We start from the raw sequence: 13,579 nt of genomic DNA, 5'->3' as shown, positions 1-13,579 counted from the left end.
GGTCGTGTTGCATTAGTCATTCTTCTTCTAATATGTAGCTAGCTATAATTCCACAATAGCTTTTACAATTGGTGAACAGAAAGCAAAGCCTCAAAATTAAAAAAAGACAGCAAAGAAACTGATTGCTATGACAATCAGTACCGCATGATAATCGAAGATTGTTTGCCAGATGCTGAAACATGATCATGCCACTCTGCATCTTTATAAAAGCGCTTCCAAAAAGTTTCCACACATTTCTTTTTACAGTTTTTGTTATTATACAGTTTTACCCTTGAATATTTGTACAGGTCTAGGAGTTCTGGAACTTTAGGGGGGAAATGTTATTGCCATTTTATTCTCACATTACTGGGCACATGAGGAAATTAATTCTGATGTGATATTCACAAAACAATAAAAGTCAGTCTTTCTAGTCCTAGGTCTGGGATTTCTGAGACTACTGTTCTTTGGCCATAAGTTTAGCTTTGTTCGATTTCAGTGCAGCCTTAGATGTTATTGATCATAATTTGTTATTGAAAAAACACACTTATTATGACTTTACATCACCTGCCATCACATGGTTGGAGAAGTACTTATCCAATAGAACCCAGAGAGTGTTCTTCAATGGAAGCTTCTCCAACATCAGATATGTACAGTGCGGTATCCCTCAGGGCAGTTGCCTTGGGCCGTTACACTTCTGTATTTTACAAATGATTTGCCATCTGTCTTACAAAAAGCTAAAATGACTATGTATGCTAATGATTGCACACTCTACACCACAGCACCTACAGTCAGTGACCTCACTGAAACTCTTGGTAAGGAGTTACAGTCAGTGTCAGAATGGGTAACTAACAATAAACTGGTCTGAAATACATCTAAAACCAAAAGCATTGTATTTTGTTCAAAGCATTCTCTTTGACCTAAACCTCAACTGGAGTTGTGCATAAAGGGTGTGACCATTGAACAAGTTGAAGAAACTGAACTCCTAAGAGTAACACTGGATGGTCAGTTATCATGGTCAAGTCATATTGAGAAGGTTGTGAAGATGTAGAGAGGTATGTATGTTATAAAATATGTTTTGCGCTTTTGACACAAAGATCAACTGTACTAGTTGTTCAGGCTCTGATCTTGTCCCATCTTGATGACTGTCTGGTAATATGGTCAGGTGCAGCAAAGAAAGACCTAGCAAAGCTGCAGCCGGCTCAAAACAGAGCAGCACACCTTTCCCTTAACTGCACACACAGAACTAACATCAACAACATGCAAAAAGCAAGTTTAGCTTTAAAAAACAGATTAAAAAAACATATTGTATCACAGCGCCTCTCCTCTTCTAAAGATCTGTTTAAACTGTATAAGAATATGTGTATATGTGTTTATCTGTATAAGAATACAGATAAACCAGGAGATAAGAATACAGAGTACCAGGAGTACCAGGAGACCTATAGGATACTAAGAATATATATAAGAATATGAATATGTACAGTGCCTTCAGAAATAATTCACACCCCTTGACTTATTCCACAAAAAGTGTGTTACAGCCTGAATTCAAAATGTATTAAATATTTATTTTTTCATCCATCTACACACAATACCCCATAATGACAAAGTGTTGTTGTTGTTTTATAAATTTGTTTTATAAATATGTGCAAATACATAAATATTTAATTTACATAAGTATTCACACCCCTGAGTCAATACTTTGTAGAAGCACTTTGGCATTGACTAAAGCTGTGAGTGTAAATGGGTAAGTCTCTACGAGCTTTCCACACCTGTATTGTGAAACATTTCCCCATTATTCTTTTCACAATTCATTAAGCTCTGTCAAGTTGGTTGTTGATCATTTGCAAGCCTTGCCATAGATTTTCAAGCGGATTTATGTCAAAACTGTAACTAGGCCAATCAGGAACATTCAATGTCATCTTGGCAAGCAACTCCAGTGAATATTTGGCCTTGTGTTTGAGGTTATTGTATGTAGTTCTGTCTTTGAGCTGTTCTTGTCTATTGATGTTCTGTGTTAATTCATTCTGTATTATGCTTAATGTTTTGTGTGGACCCCCAGGAAGAGCAGCTACTGCTTTTGCAACAGCTAATGGGGATCCTAATAAAATACCAAATACTTGTTGAAAGGTGAATTTGTCTCCCAGTTTCTGTTGGGAATCAGTGCCTGTGCTTACCTCTATTCCATTTCCTTATATAAATAAATAACTCCCTTGTCTTTGCCAATGACAAGCATACCCATAACATGATGCAGCCACTACCATGCTTGAAAATATGAAGAGTGAAACTCTGTGATGTGTTGTATTGGATTTGTCCCAAACATAGTGCTTTGTATTCAGGACAAACAAATGTATTAGCCACATTTTTAGCAGTTTTACTTTAGTGTCTCATTCCAAACAGGAAGCATGTTTTGGAATATTTTTATTTGTAATCTCCATAGACAAACATTGGCAGTAGAATGGCCTTACTGAAGAGCTCAGTGACTTTCAACGTGGCACCATCATAGGATGCCATCTTTCCAACAAGCCAGTTCGTTAAATTTCTGCCCTGCTAGAGCTACCCCGGTCAACTGTAAGTGCTGTTATTGTGAAGTGGAAACGTCTAGGAGCAACGACGGCTGACAATGCCATTCTAGACGATTCTGTGCTTCCAACTTCGTGCCAACAGTTTGGGGAACGCCCTTTCCTGATTCAGCATGACAATGCCCCTGTGCACAAAGCAAGGTTCCATACAGAAATGGTTTGTCGAGATTGGTGTAGATGACTTCAGCCCCATCGAACACCTTTTGGATGAATTGAAACGCGGACTGTGAGCCAGGCCTAATCGCCCCAAATCAGTGCCAGACCTCACTAATGCTCTTGTGGCTGAATGGAGCAAGTCCCCGCAGCAGGTTAGTATTGTGGAGTGACTGCAACGTTGTTGATCCATCCTCAGTTTTCTCCTATCACATATGTATCATAGCCATTAAACTGTAACTTTCTTAAAGTCCCCATTGTCCTCATGGTGAAATCCCTAAGTGGATACCTTCCTCTCCTGCAACTGAGTTAGGAAGGATGCCCGTATCTTTGCACTGACTGGGTGTATTGATACACCATCCAAAGTGTAATTGATAATATCACCATGCTCAAAGGGATATTCAATGTCTACTTTTTTTACCCATCTACCAATAGGGGCCCTTCTTTGCGAGGCATTGGAAAACCTCCCTGGTCTTTGTGGTTGAATCATTTTTTAAATTTACTGCTCGAATGAGGGACCTTACAGATAATTATATGTGTGGGTACAGAGATGAGGTAGTCATTCAAAAATCATTATTATTGCACACAGAGTGAGTCCACACAACTCATAATGTGCCTTGTTAAGTACATTTTTACTGCTGAACATATTTAGGCTTGCCATAACAAAGGAGCTAAATACTTACTGACTCAAGACATTTCAGCTTTTCATTTTTAATTAATTTGTAAAATGTCTAAAAACATAATTCCACTTTGACATTATGGGGTATTGTGTGTAGGCCAGTGACACAAAATGTGGAATAAGTCAAGGGGTGTATATACATGTATATTTCTATGTCTACTTTGCACATTCTTCCACTGCAAATCTACCATTCCAGTGTTTTACTTGCTATATTGTATTTACTTCGCCACCATGGCCTTTTTTGGCTTTACCTCCCTTATCTCACCTCATTTGCTCACATTGTATATAGACATATTTTTCAACTGTATTATTGACTGTATGTTTGTTTTACTCCATGTGGAACTCTGTGTTGTTGCATGTGTCGAACTGCTTTGCTTTATCTTGGCCAGGTCGCAATTGTAAATGAGAACTTGTTCTCAACTTGCCTACCTGGTTAAATAAAGGTGAAATAAAAAAAATATACAGTATGAATAGTGTGTAAATAGTATTTTTGTTGTCGCTTGGTGTCTTTCCAATATATAACTCTTATTTTTTGTATTTTTTTGTATTTAATGTCATAACTTATGTTGTTCTTGACTATAACTGTTCTGTACTTTGTGTATTTGTACGTTTTATGTGGACCCCAGGAAGAGTAGCTGCAGCATGTGCAGTAGCTAATGGGGATCCTAATAAACTAAACTTTGAAATAGGTCTACTAGGCTGAGAAGGTGGTATAATGAACCCTGTGCTTGAATGTCATGTGCAATGTTGGTTGGTTTACGCCATTATTGACAGTAAAGTGATCTGGTTGTTCTCCGAAATGTAGTCTCTAGTGTCTGCACAATTGCAGCCAAAAAAAAGAGGTATCAATGGTTATATTTGATCATAGCTGATTAGGTGGAGATAGATAATGGGATAACTGGGGTTGTCTTTACTGAGAAGTCTCAATTCAAGGAGTAGACAAATGATTGTAGGAGACTGGCAAATGTGCGATCTAGTGAGAAACTAGTCAGAGACGATGAACCTATAAGAGACAATGAACCTATAGTTTTGGACTGTAGATGGCACTGTTCCCATTCCAATATGCCACTGGCTGTGATGTGTCTCTAGCTTTATAAATACAGTATCTAGACATGAAGCAGGCTCAACTGGTCCTGGTGTACTGGCTGCAATGAGTATTTAGTGCTGATTGATTTTGTTCATTAGAATTACATCCTGATAAGCAGGTGAAAGGGATCCACTCCCAAACATAACAGTTCCGAAGCATTCAGACACGGCAGTAGGCAGCCCACTTCCATCCCTACAGGCCTAACCCCAGCCCTTAGACCATTCAGTGGAAGAGACGATGAAACGCTGATGCTATGGCTTATATCTGCACAGTGGTACATGTATTCGTTTGTATAGAAAGATATCCTCCAAAGGTAAAATGGTCTTGTAACTAACCTGCTAGTCACCCAGAAGCTGACGCTAGTTTATGAAATGACTCAACACAACCTTACTTGACACCGGATGTTACATTGTCATGTGACAGTTCAGTTTAGCAAGTTGGATAGATAAATTAGACTGCATACCTACCACTAAATGAATGCACGTGACATTTGAAGGTAACCCTGAAGATGCCAAGTCATGTTTATGCTGTCATTATGGTGGCTGTGTGCAGGGTTGTTTCTAGGATTTGAAGACACTGGGGGCTTAGCCCAAAACCAGTAGGGGGGTTCGGGGGCATTTCCCCCTGGCAATTTGTATTATTATTTAACAGCACTTTGAGATGATCATTGAGAGATTAGAACATTGAGAGATTAGATATTGTTCAGGTAACTTGCACCTTCCCACTTGCCACAGCAGACATTGCCAGTACTCAATTACAGTTGCTACTTTGGGTCTCTCTACTCTGGAACACTCTCTACTCTCTTCTCTGGAACACATACAGTACATCTACAGTGTATTGAAAAAAAAAAAACTTTACAACTTCAAACATAGACTCTGACCTGTCCAACGAGCCAAACTGATTAAATAATCCCACAGTACCCAATCAAATTTTATTTATTTATATAAAGCCCTTTTTTATCAGCCAAACACCCTATCTCTCTCTCTCTCACACACACTTTTGTGGGGACCAAACAATTGATTCCCATTTAAAATCCTATTTTCCCTAACCCTAACCCTCCTAACCTTAACCCTAACCATAATTGTAACCCCAACCCAGATTGTAACCCTAACCCTAAACCTAACCCCTAAGCCTAAAATAGCCTTTTTCCTTGTAGGGAATGGCAAAATGTCCCCATTTGTTCCCCATAAGGATAGTAAAACCAAAACAACACACACAACACACACACACAACACACACACACACACACACACACACACACACACACACACACACACACAGCAGTGATTTGAATCTATTAAGCAGCTTTAAGTGATACAGTCTGTGTGCTCACCCCTCCTCTGCATTCTGCATTCTGTGTTTTGTCTGGAGTCTCTCTCCATCATCTATTATTCTGTTGCTCTCTTTGTGTCTGCCTGGTGTATCTTGCTCCATCATATCCTACTCTCTGTTGCTGTCTCTGTGTCTTGTCTGGAGTGTCTCTTTAGTTTTGCAATCCAAAACAGTCAAGGGGATACTGGGGTAGCTGAACTTGTTTTGGGCCAGTGTCTGAGTCATCTAAATTATCCTCTTCCCTACCATTTGCCCCTGGCTGCTGCTGTTCTAAATGCTCCACTGGCCTGTTCCACTGGCCTGCTGTTCTCATCTGTCCTCCCCCTTGGCTCATCTAAAAGGTAGCAAGGTAGAAGTGCAACATGTTGTTAGTTTTAAAGGGTGATTGCACTTCCTGATTTGGCCTCGTTTTAGATTTGGTTCATTAAGAAATGCTAGGGGCTATGACTGAATTCAGTTGTGAGTTGGTTTCATGGTGTGGTTTGATGTGGGTGTTTCATGAGTGTGTTCACAGGTGAGAAGAGTCAGTGGTGAAAAAAGTACTCAATTGTCATACTTGAGTAAAAGTAAAGATACCTTAATAGAAAAGGCCTCAAGAAAAAGTAACCCAGTAAAATACTACTTGAGTAAAAGTCTAAAAGTATTTTATTTTAAATATAAGTATCAAAAGTAATGTAATTGCTAAAATACACTTAAGTATCAAAAGTAAAAGTACAAATAATTTAAAATTCATTTTATTAAGCAAAGCAGACGGCACAATTGTCTTGTTTTTTAAATGTATGCATAGCCAGGGACACACTCCAAAATAATTTACAAACAAAGCATTTGTGTTTAGTGAGTCCATCAGATCAGAGGCATTAGGGATGACCAGGGAAGTTCTCTTGATAAGTGTGTGAATTGGACCATTTTCTGTCCTGCTAAGCATTTAAAATGTAACGAGTACTTTTGGGTGTCAGGGAAAATGTATGGAGTAAAAAGTACATTATTTTCTTTTGGAATGTTGTGAAGTAAAAGTTGCCAAAAAAATCATATAAATAGTAAAGCATAGATACCCAAAAAAACGACTTAAGTAGTATTTTAATGTATTTTTACTTAAGTACTTTACGCCACTGGGAAGATTTAGCCAAATTACTTTGCCAATTAGCTTCAGTCGGCTGGTGTGTGGGACCTGACTTTGGATAGCCTATCTCCGGGCTAGTCAATAAATTACACAATGCAAATTAGACACTATTTTCATGTTGGACACCTTTTAGTTTTCTCATTAAATGCATTCAATATTTGTCTATGAATTTCTACAGTTTATCGTTGGTTTGAGGTTTTAAGCTATTGGAATTTTAATATATTGTCCCATGTACATTGTGTAATTTACCGATGGGCCCTAACTAGCCCCATAGGGATATCCAAAGTCAACCCATATTTACCACATGTATTATGATTGGGTTGCGTGCAGCTGCAGTCCGAATTTATGATTACTCGTGTGCTGCCAGCTGTGGGCAGGATTGAAACTAACCCAACCTTCATTTACATTGTGATGCAGTTATGACCACAAGTCTCACAAAATTGAGTTTCGTACAAGACTAACTTTATAATCAAAATGATCCTATTTACACTTTGTAGTCAATTTTGACAGTAGAATAAATGTTTCTGACTCATATTGATGCCACATAGTCTCTTTTCTAAATGAGAAGTTGGTTTTTAGGGGCAGTTACTCTTGTAAGTTACTGTAAACTGACACGACCAGGGAACTCAACTGTAAAGAAAAATTCAAGTGTCCACATAACAGCGCAACACCACTCCAAACATGACAGATAAGAAGCTACAGTACATAGCCCCTAGGTTATATGAATATAAAGTGACATGAGCCCAAAAAAAGACCTGTAGAATGGAAGAAGTTATAAGACCTCTATGATTCATTTAATTTAATCAGTTCTACCAGCTAATGTGAGCTTTTTAGATTACATAACATTTGTGAACACATAGCTTAAGGGCCTTTGTATTTTCAATGTTTTGTTCACCTTCAAGCTGGCCATCTTTTTCCCTCTCTTTCTGGCTGCCCTCCCCCTTCTAAGTTCAAGTTTGTTTATTTGTCTTATACACATGATACACACGAAGTACACAGTGCAAGGAAATTCTTACTTGCAGGTTAACCTCTCGACAATGCAACAACAATAGAAAAAGTAAGTAGCTAAGTGAATAAAAAGAGTAATAAAAATAAAAGTTCAATTAAATAATTTCACCAATTTAATGATGGGCAGTTTCTTCACAAATAGTTACATGGCCTATATGGAAATATCCAACATGAGCCAAGCATGTTTAACTGTCGAATGGAATAGGTTATAAGACCTCTACGACTCATTTCATTTAGTCAGTTCTACCACCTCGACATTGCTAATTTTAAACAGGGTTAAATATAATGTTGTATTAAAGTTCAGCTTCAGTCCACAGGGGGCAACTGTGTTACTGTCAGAAGATATGTGCTTCAGTTAGAAAAAATGTCTCATCTCTTCGGTCTCAGCTAGCTAGCCAGCCAGTAGCTACCGAACTAGCCAGCCAAGCTAGCTACAGAAACAAAACCCATTTAAATACGCTCACGGGAAATAAACACTTTTCCTAATATCATGACTTATATCAAACATCCCAAGCTTGCCCATTCACTAACTATACTGTTAATTAACTCTGACTGACACCCAATAGCTTTAGGATGCTGAGCGCTAACGCTAGCGTATCAGCATTAGCCAACCCTTATACTGAGGGAGACTAGCTAGTTAGCTACCACCAACCCTGCACAAACCTGTGGCTAACTCTGCTGATGCACTTTGACTTTCTAGCTGTTCTGCCCTTTCCACCCCATTCACTGCATCCTCAACCTGCTTGCATTTTTTTGCCTCTCTGTCGGAAGAAAGGTGCTGCAGACTCTGACTGAGTAACAGGCATTTTGCTGAGTGATGACATTGACATCTATCTGGTGCTGTAGGGGTAGGGGAGGGGTCAAGGGATGTGAGTGGTCCACTGCTTTGTGAAATCTCCACCAATCACAGCAGGCACTGCGTCACTCCAGGGGCTTCTTCCTAGTGCAGTATATTGGATTATTTATTTCTGTTATTAAAATGTGTCATTCTTTTTTATTTTTGATCCTGAATAGCGCAATTGATGTGTGGTTATGCAAACTCATATCACACTGAAATGTAACACAAAATAAAATAACAATTTTGGACCATATAAAGGTTCAGGGCTGGCCCAAAAACATGCAGGGTTGAAGCCCCGGAGCCCCGGCCTAATTACACCACTGGCTGTATGTAGTAGTTCAAGTGCAACCCATTCATTTGATGAGGCATTTGCACTCATAAAAAAGCCACACAACACCGGAGTATACGAAGTATATAACCAATTGTATTTCCCCTCTGTCAATGTACTGTACACATATTAAGGTTAATTTCACAGGAACACTTTACAATATCATTGAGTTAGGACAGGAATATACTCTGAGAAGTTTATGTTGAATGGCACTTCATAAAAAAATAAGATGAAATTACAGAAATTGAAAATGTAAACATGATACAACAGAGAGAATGGCAACAACAGACAAAGATAGCCAGGTTTTTCAATGTACATAAAACAAAGAAATGAAACAAAAGAGTGCACATCATCCTTTGTGTTTTCTCTTGATACGTTTACATACAATCACTAACCTGTCCTTAATGGAAATGTCATGTTATTCAACATTGAAAAAAGAAAATACTTATAATGGGTCTCTGTAGTCAGACAATGGTGTCTCATCATAGACAAAATGCTCCCTTTCATCTGTATCGGATTAAAAGGAAACATAAAAAAACGGAACTGCAGGAATGGTAACAAGAGAAACACAGAAGTATCTGAGAAATAGCTATACAATTCACAAACCTTCAATAGTTCATCTCACAGAACAGTCTTTTATTCATGGGTAGAAAAACCAGAATACATGTTTGGTTTGCTTTCAAAGGTAACACAGTATTTATCTCTCAAAGAGATTTTTCTACTGTTTGTGCCTTTCCAGTTTTTTTTTGTGTGCCAATTTTGAAGAAGGAAAGCGAAAGCCAGCCTCTTGACACAAGCTTGAGCATGTCCCCCCCTCCCACAGGAACACCCAGAAAAAGTTATTCAAAAGTGACTGTGTCCTGCAGCTCCCTTTCATTTTCACTGTCTCTACTTTCCTCAAAGGGGGATCTGGCTGGAGTGTTGACAGTGGTAACCGTGGGGGCAGAACATCTCTCACATGAAGTATCTTTTTCATGCCTGTCCCCCCCCCCCGTGTACTCCAACAAACACAGAAGCAATGCTTTTTCAAACCCAAGACATCTATACATACAAATATGTTTACAGAGCAATGTCTTTGCTACAGTAGCGTTTTTCTTTGTGAGATGTGTTAAGCTTGAGGAACTTGTTCCTGGATGGAATGAATGACACACTGTAGATTTGGTGATCTCTTCTCACACAGAGATGAGAGAATCCAGCTCATCTCATCCATCCAGATAGTGGGTTTGTTGGCTAAATTCAGCTGCGAATTGGTGTATTCCCTTTGAAAACCTGTATTTTCCCGAAAGGAAACATGGTTCAATGATATTGGACCATTAACATAGCACCGTGGACAACCAGAGAGATAGACAGAGTGGAAAGTTGTTTTACGTGGGATAACACAAAATAGGGTAGGCTAGTCTGCAGAGAAGGTGGGTCACCCAATCTCCAAATATGGGTATGGCTTTAGTTTAATCTAGTAAACTCTACTGGTTTGCTCTGTCCTTATCTACCATAATGACCTTTCAGTACACACTGATACCGCTGACTTCATTACAAAGACATAGGGACTTGAGATAGAGCATGATGAACTGACATTCATGCAAACCTGGTTCTATAGTACAATGGTTTAAACTGAGTTTTCACTGGGAACCATAACCATACAGTTGATAGATAGTGGTGCTATATACAAACACAGCAAAATTAATATGCTTCTTATCCTGTATGAAATGGTATGTTATCCAATACAATATTTGGTATGTGATACAAATTCTCAAAGCATAATTTAACAGGAATTGGGGAAATACTGATCGCAAATTAGATTTTTTTATTTTTTTATTTTTTTTGCCACAAATGTAACAATTACACCCTACACTTTGGATATTTATCAAGAGGATAATGTGGAAGTGAAATTCTTTGGGAGAACCCCCTTTCCATGATTTTCCTCTATCCCAGTGTATCCCAACAGTCCCCGAGTACCCCCAACAGCACACATCTTTGTTGTTGCCCCGGACAAACTCACCTGATTCAACTGATTGAGGGCTTGATGATTAGTTGACAAGTTGAATCAGGTGTGCTTCTCCGGGGTATTCGAGGACTGGAGTTGGGAAACCCTGCTCTAGCCTATCTCTCTCGCTCTCTCCTTCTCTATCCATCCCTCTCTTAGACATAATACTCTTTGTCTTTGTTCTTCTTGCCCTTGGTTACTGTCTTAGCTACTGCAGCCGTGGTTGTGCTTGGTGTCTTCTCGAGCTTGACCATGGCCCCGTTGCCCTCGGAAACTGGGTTGCTGATGAAGTTGTGTCCCTGGTCCGTCTGGTACGAGCCCTCGTCACGGTTGCGGTACTTGTACATGGCGTAGAGGAGGATGAGAATGCAGAGGGCAGCAGCTGCCACAATGCCAACCACCATCCCTGTGGTGCTACTGGACTCCCCGATCCTATCCACCAGGCCGGGGTGCATGACCTTCTCACCAGGGGCTGTAGGGTCGGCTGTGGGCACATGGGGGAAATTGGGGGGGTAAGTTAGTCCAGGTGTATACCGGGATGACGGAGGGGCAGGGGGCAGAAGCACCTGGTCACGGGTGTTCATTTTGCCCGCGGGGATGTGGAGCTGGTCAGGGTTGGTGGTGGGAGCATAAGGAGGGGGGCGGGGATTGTGGGGTTTCTGTGCCCCACCCTCACCGACGGCGGGGGGAGGAGGAGGATGCAGGACTGTCCTGTCAGTGACCAGAGGGGAGTTTTTGTAAAAGTCCTCATCATCTGATTCCGTCATCTCCCCAGAACCGAAGGCCGAGACCTCCACAGGGTCACCGCAGTCCTCCTGATCCGGGGGGCAGGGAGGGTGAGGGTTGGACAGCATCAGGGACTCTTTGGTGGTCTCAAGTGGGGACAGGGAGGTGGGAGGAGGGGGGATAGCAGGGTAACGGGTGGCGATGGATGGGGGCTCAAGGGAATCCACTGTTATTATAGGCAACACTAATTCACCTCCTAGAAAAGACAAAGAGAGGGTAGGAGACACACATTAGAGGAGCATTAGGAGACACACATTAGAGGAGCATTAGGAGACCCCAGACACGAATAATGAACAATTGTGCTCATTACATTACAAACACAATATGCTCATTATATAGCTACAATGTTCCAAATCATGTAATATTACGCCATGTAGGGGCAAGATAATTAATATGGAAGATATTTAAGTATACAGTATTATCTATAATATGGATTTGCTTACAAGTTCACATTTCTGGGAAAAAAAAGACAGCAAACCATGGGATAAGGTCACTTACGTACATCAACATATTGCCACATGATTTTTGCATGAAGAGAAAAACAAATTCAAAAACAGCTGCATAACATTGACATACATCCTTAATTATTTGATTTGCAGTTGCAGACGGATGTGTGCATGCCAGTAACAATATTTGTTAGTTTACTAAGGTTGAACATCCTTGATGTTTATAGAAACATAACCACACCTCCTCAAGCCACCTCAACAAAATGACTAAAAACCAAATATCAAGGTTAGAAAGACAATGAAAACAAGTCAAGGGCCCGATTCACCTCTACTGACAGTGTTATTGATAAAAGGGAGTGTCAGGGAGGGGCAAGAGGATAGGTGGAGAAAGAAGGATCATGACAATGACCATTTGTCTGCATAAATTGGGACATCTTACAGGACAAACTGGCGACAAGTAAGGCCAATCGTCTATCATGATCTAATGTCGCTTTTGAAACTCTTGAAACATTTGCATGAAAACTAGCCTTTTATCACACAGACAAGTAAGAAAAAAACGACCCCTTCGTACATCACAGGAGGTTGGTGGCACCTTAATTGGGGAGGACAGGCTCGTGGTAATGGCTGGAGTGGAAAAACTGGAATGGTATCAAATACATCAAACACATGGTTTCCAGGTGTTTGATGCCATTTCATTTACTCTGTCCAGCCATTATTATGAGCCGTCCTCCCTTCAGCAGCCTCCTGTTTTGTACAGTTGAAGTCGGAAGTTTACATACACCTTAGCCAAATACATTTAAACTCAGTTTTTCACAATTCCTGACATTTAATCCTAGCAAAATTCCTTGTCTTAGGTCAGTTAGGTTTACCACTTTATTTTAAAAGAATGTGAAATGTCAGAATAATAGTAGAGAGAATTATTTATTTCAGATTTTATTTATTTCATCACATTCCCAGTGGTTCAGAAGTTTACATACACTCAATTAGTATTTGGTAGCATTGCCTTTAAATTGTTTAACTTGGGTCAAATGTTTTGGGTAGCCTTCCACAAGCTTCCCACAATAAGTTGGGTGAATTTTGGCTCATTCCCCCTGACAGAGCTGGTGTAACTGAGTCAGGTTTGTAGGCCTCCTTGCTCGCACACAATTTTCAGTTCTGCCTAAAAAATCTCTACAGGTCTGAGGTCAGGGCTTTGTGATGGCCACTCAAATACCTTGACTTTGTTGTCCTTAAGCCATTTTGCCACAACTTTGGAAGTATGCT

The 13,579-nt window shown here is 40.0% G+C and overlaps 1 protein-coding gene across 1 annotated transcript in view; it reads right to left on the bottom strand.

The window, feature by feature from the left end:
• Positions 1-11,239: 11,239 nt before the first annotated feature.
• LOC120057589 (neurexin-2-like) overlaps positions 11,240-13,579 on the bottom strand; it is a 250,667-nt gene continuing 248,327 nt past the window's right edge. The window contains exon 22 of the mRNA XM_039006163.1: positions 11,240-12,066. Within this exon, the coding sequence (XP_038862091.1) occupies positions 11,240-12,066 (827 nt within the window). The remainder of the gene's footprint in view (positions 12,067-13,579) is intronic.

This window comes from Salvelinus namaycush, chromosome 12 (assembly GCF_016432855.1).
Source record: "Salvelinus namaycush isolate Seneca chromosome 12, SaNama_1.0, whole genome shotgun sequence".
NCBI lineage: Eukaryota > Metazoa > Chordata > Actinopteri > Salmoniformes > Salmonidae > Salvelinus > Salvelinus namaycush.
The sequence above is the reverse complement of the archived record's forward strand: the minus strand, read 5'-3'. Positions and strand labels throughout refer to the sequence as shown.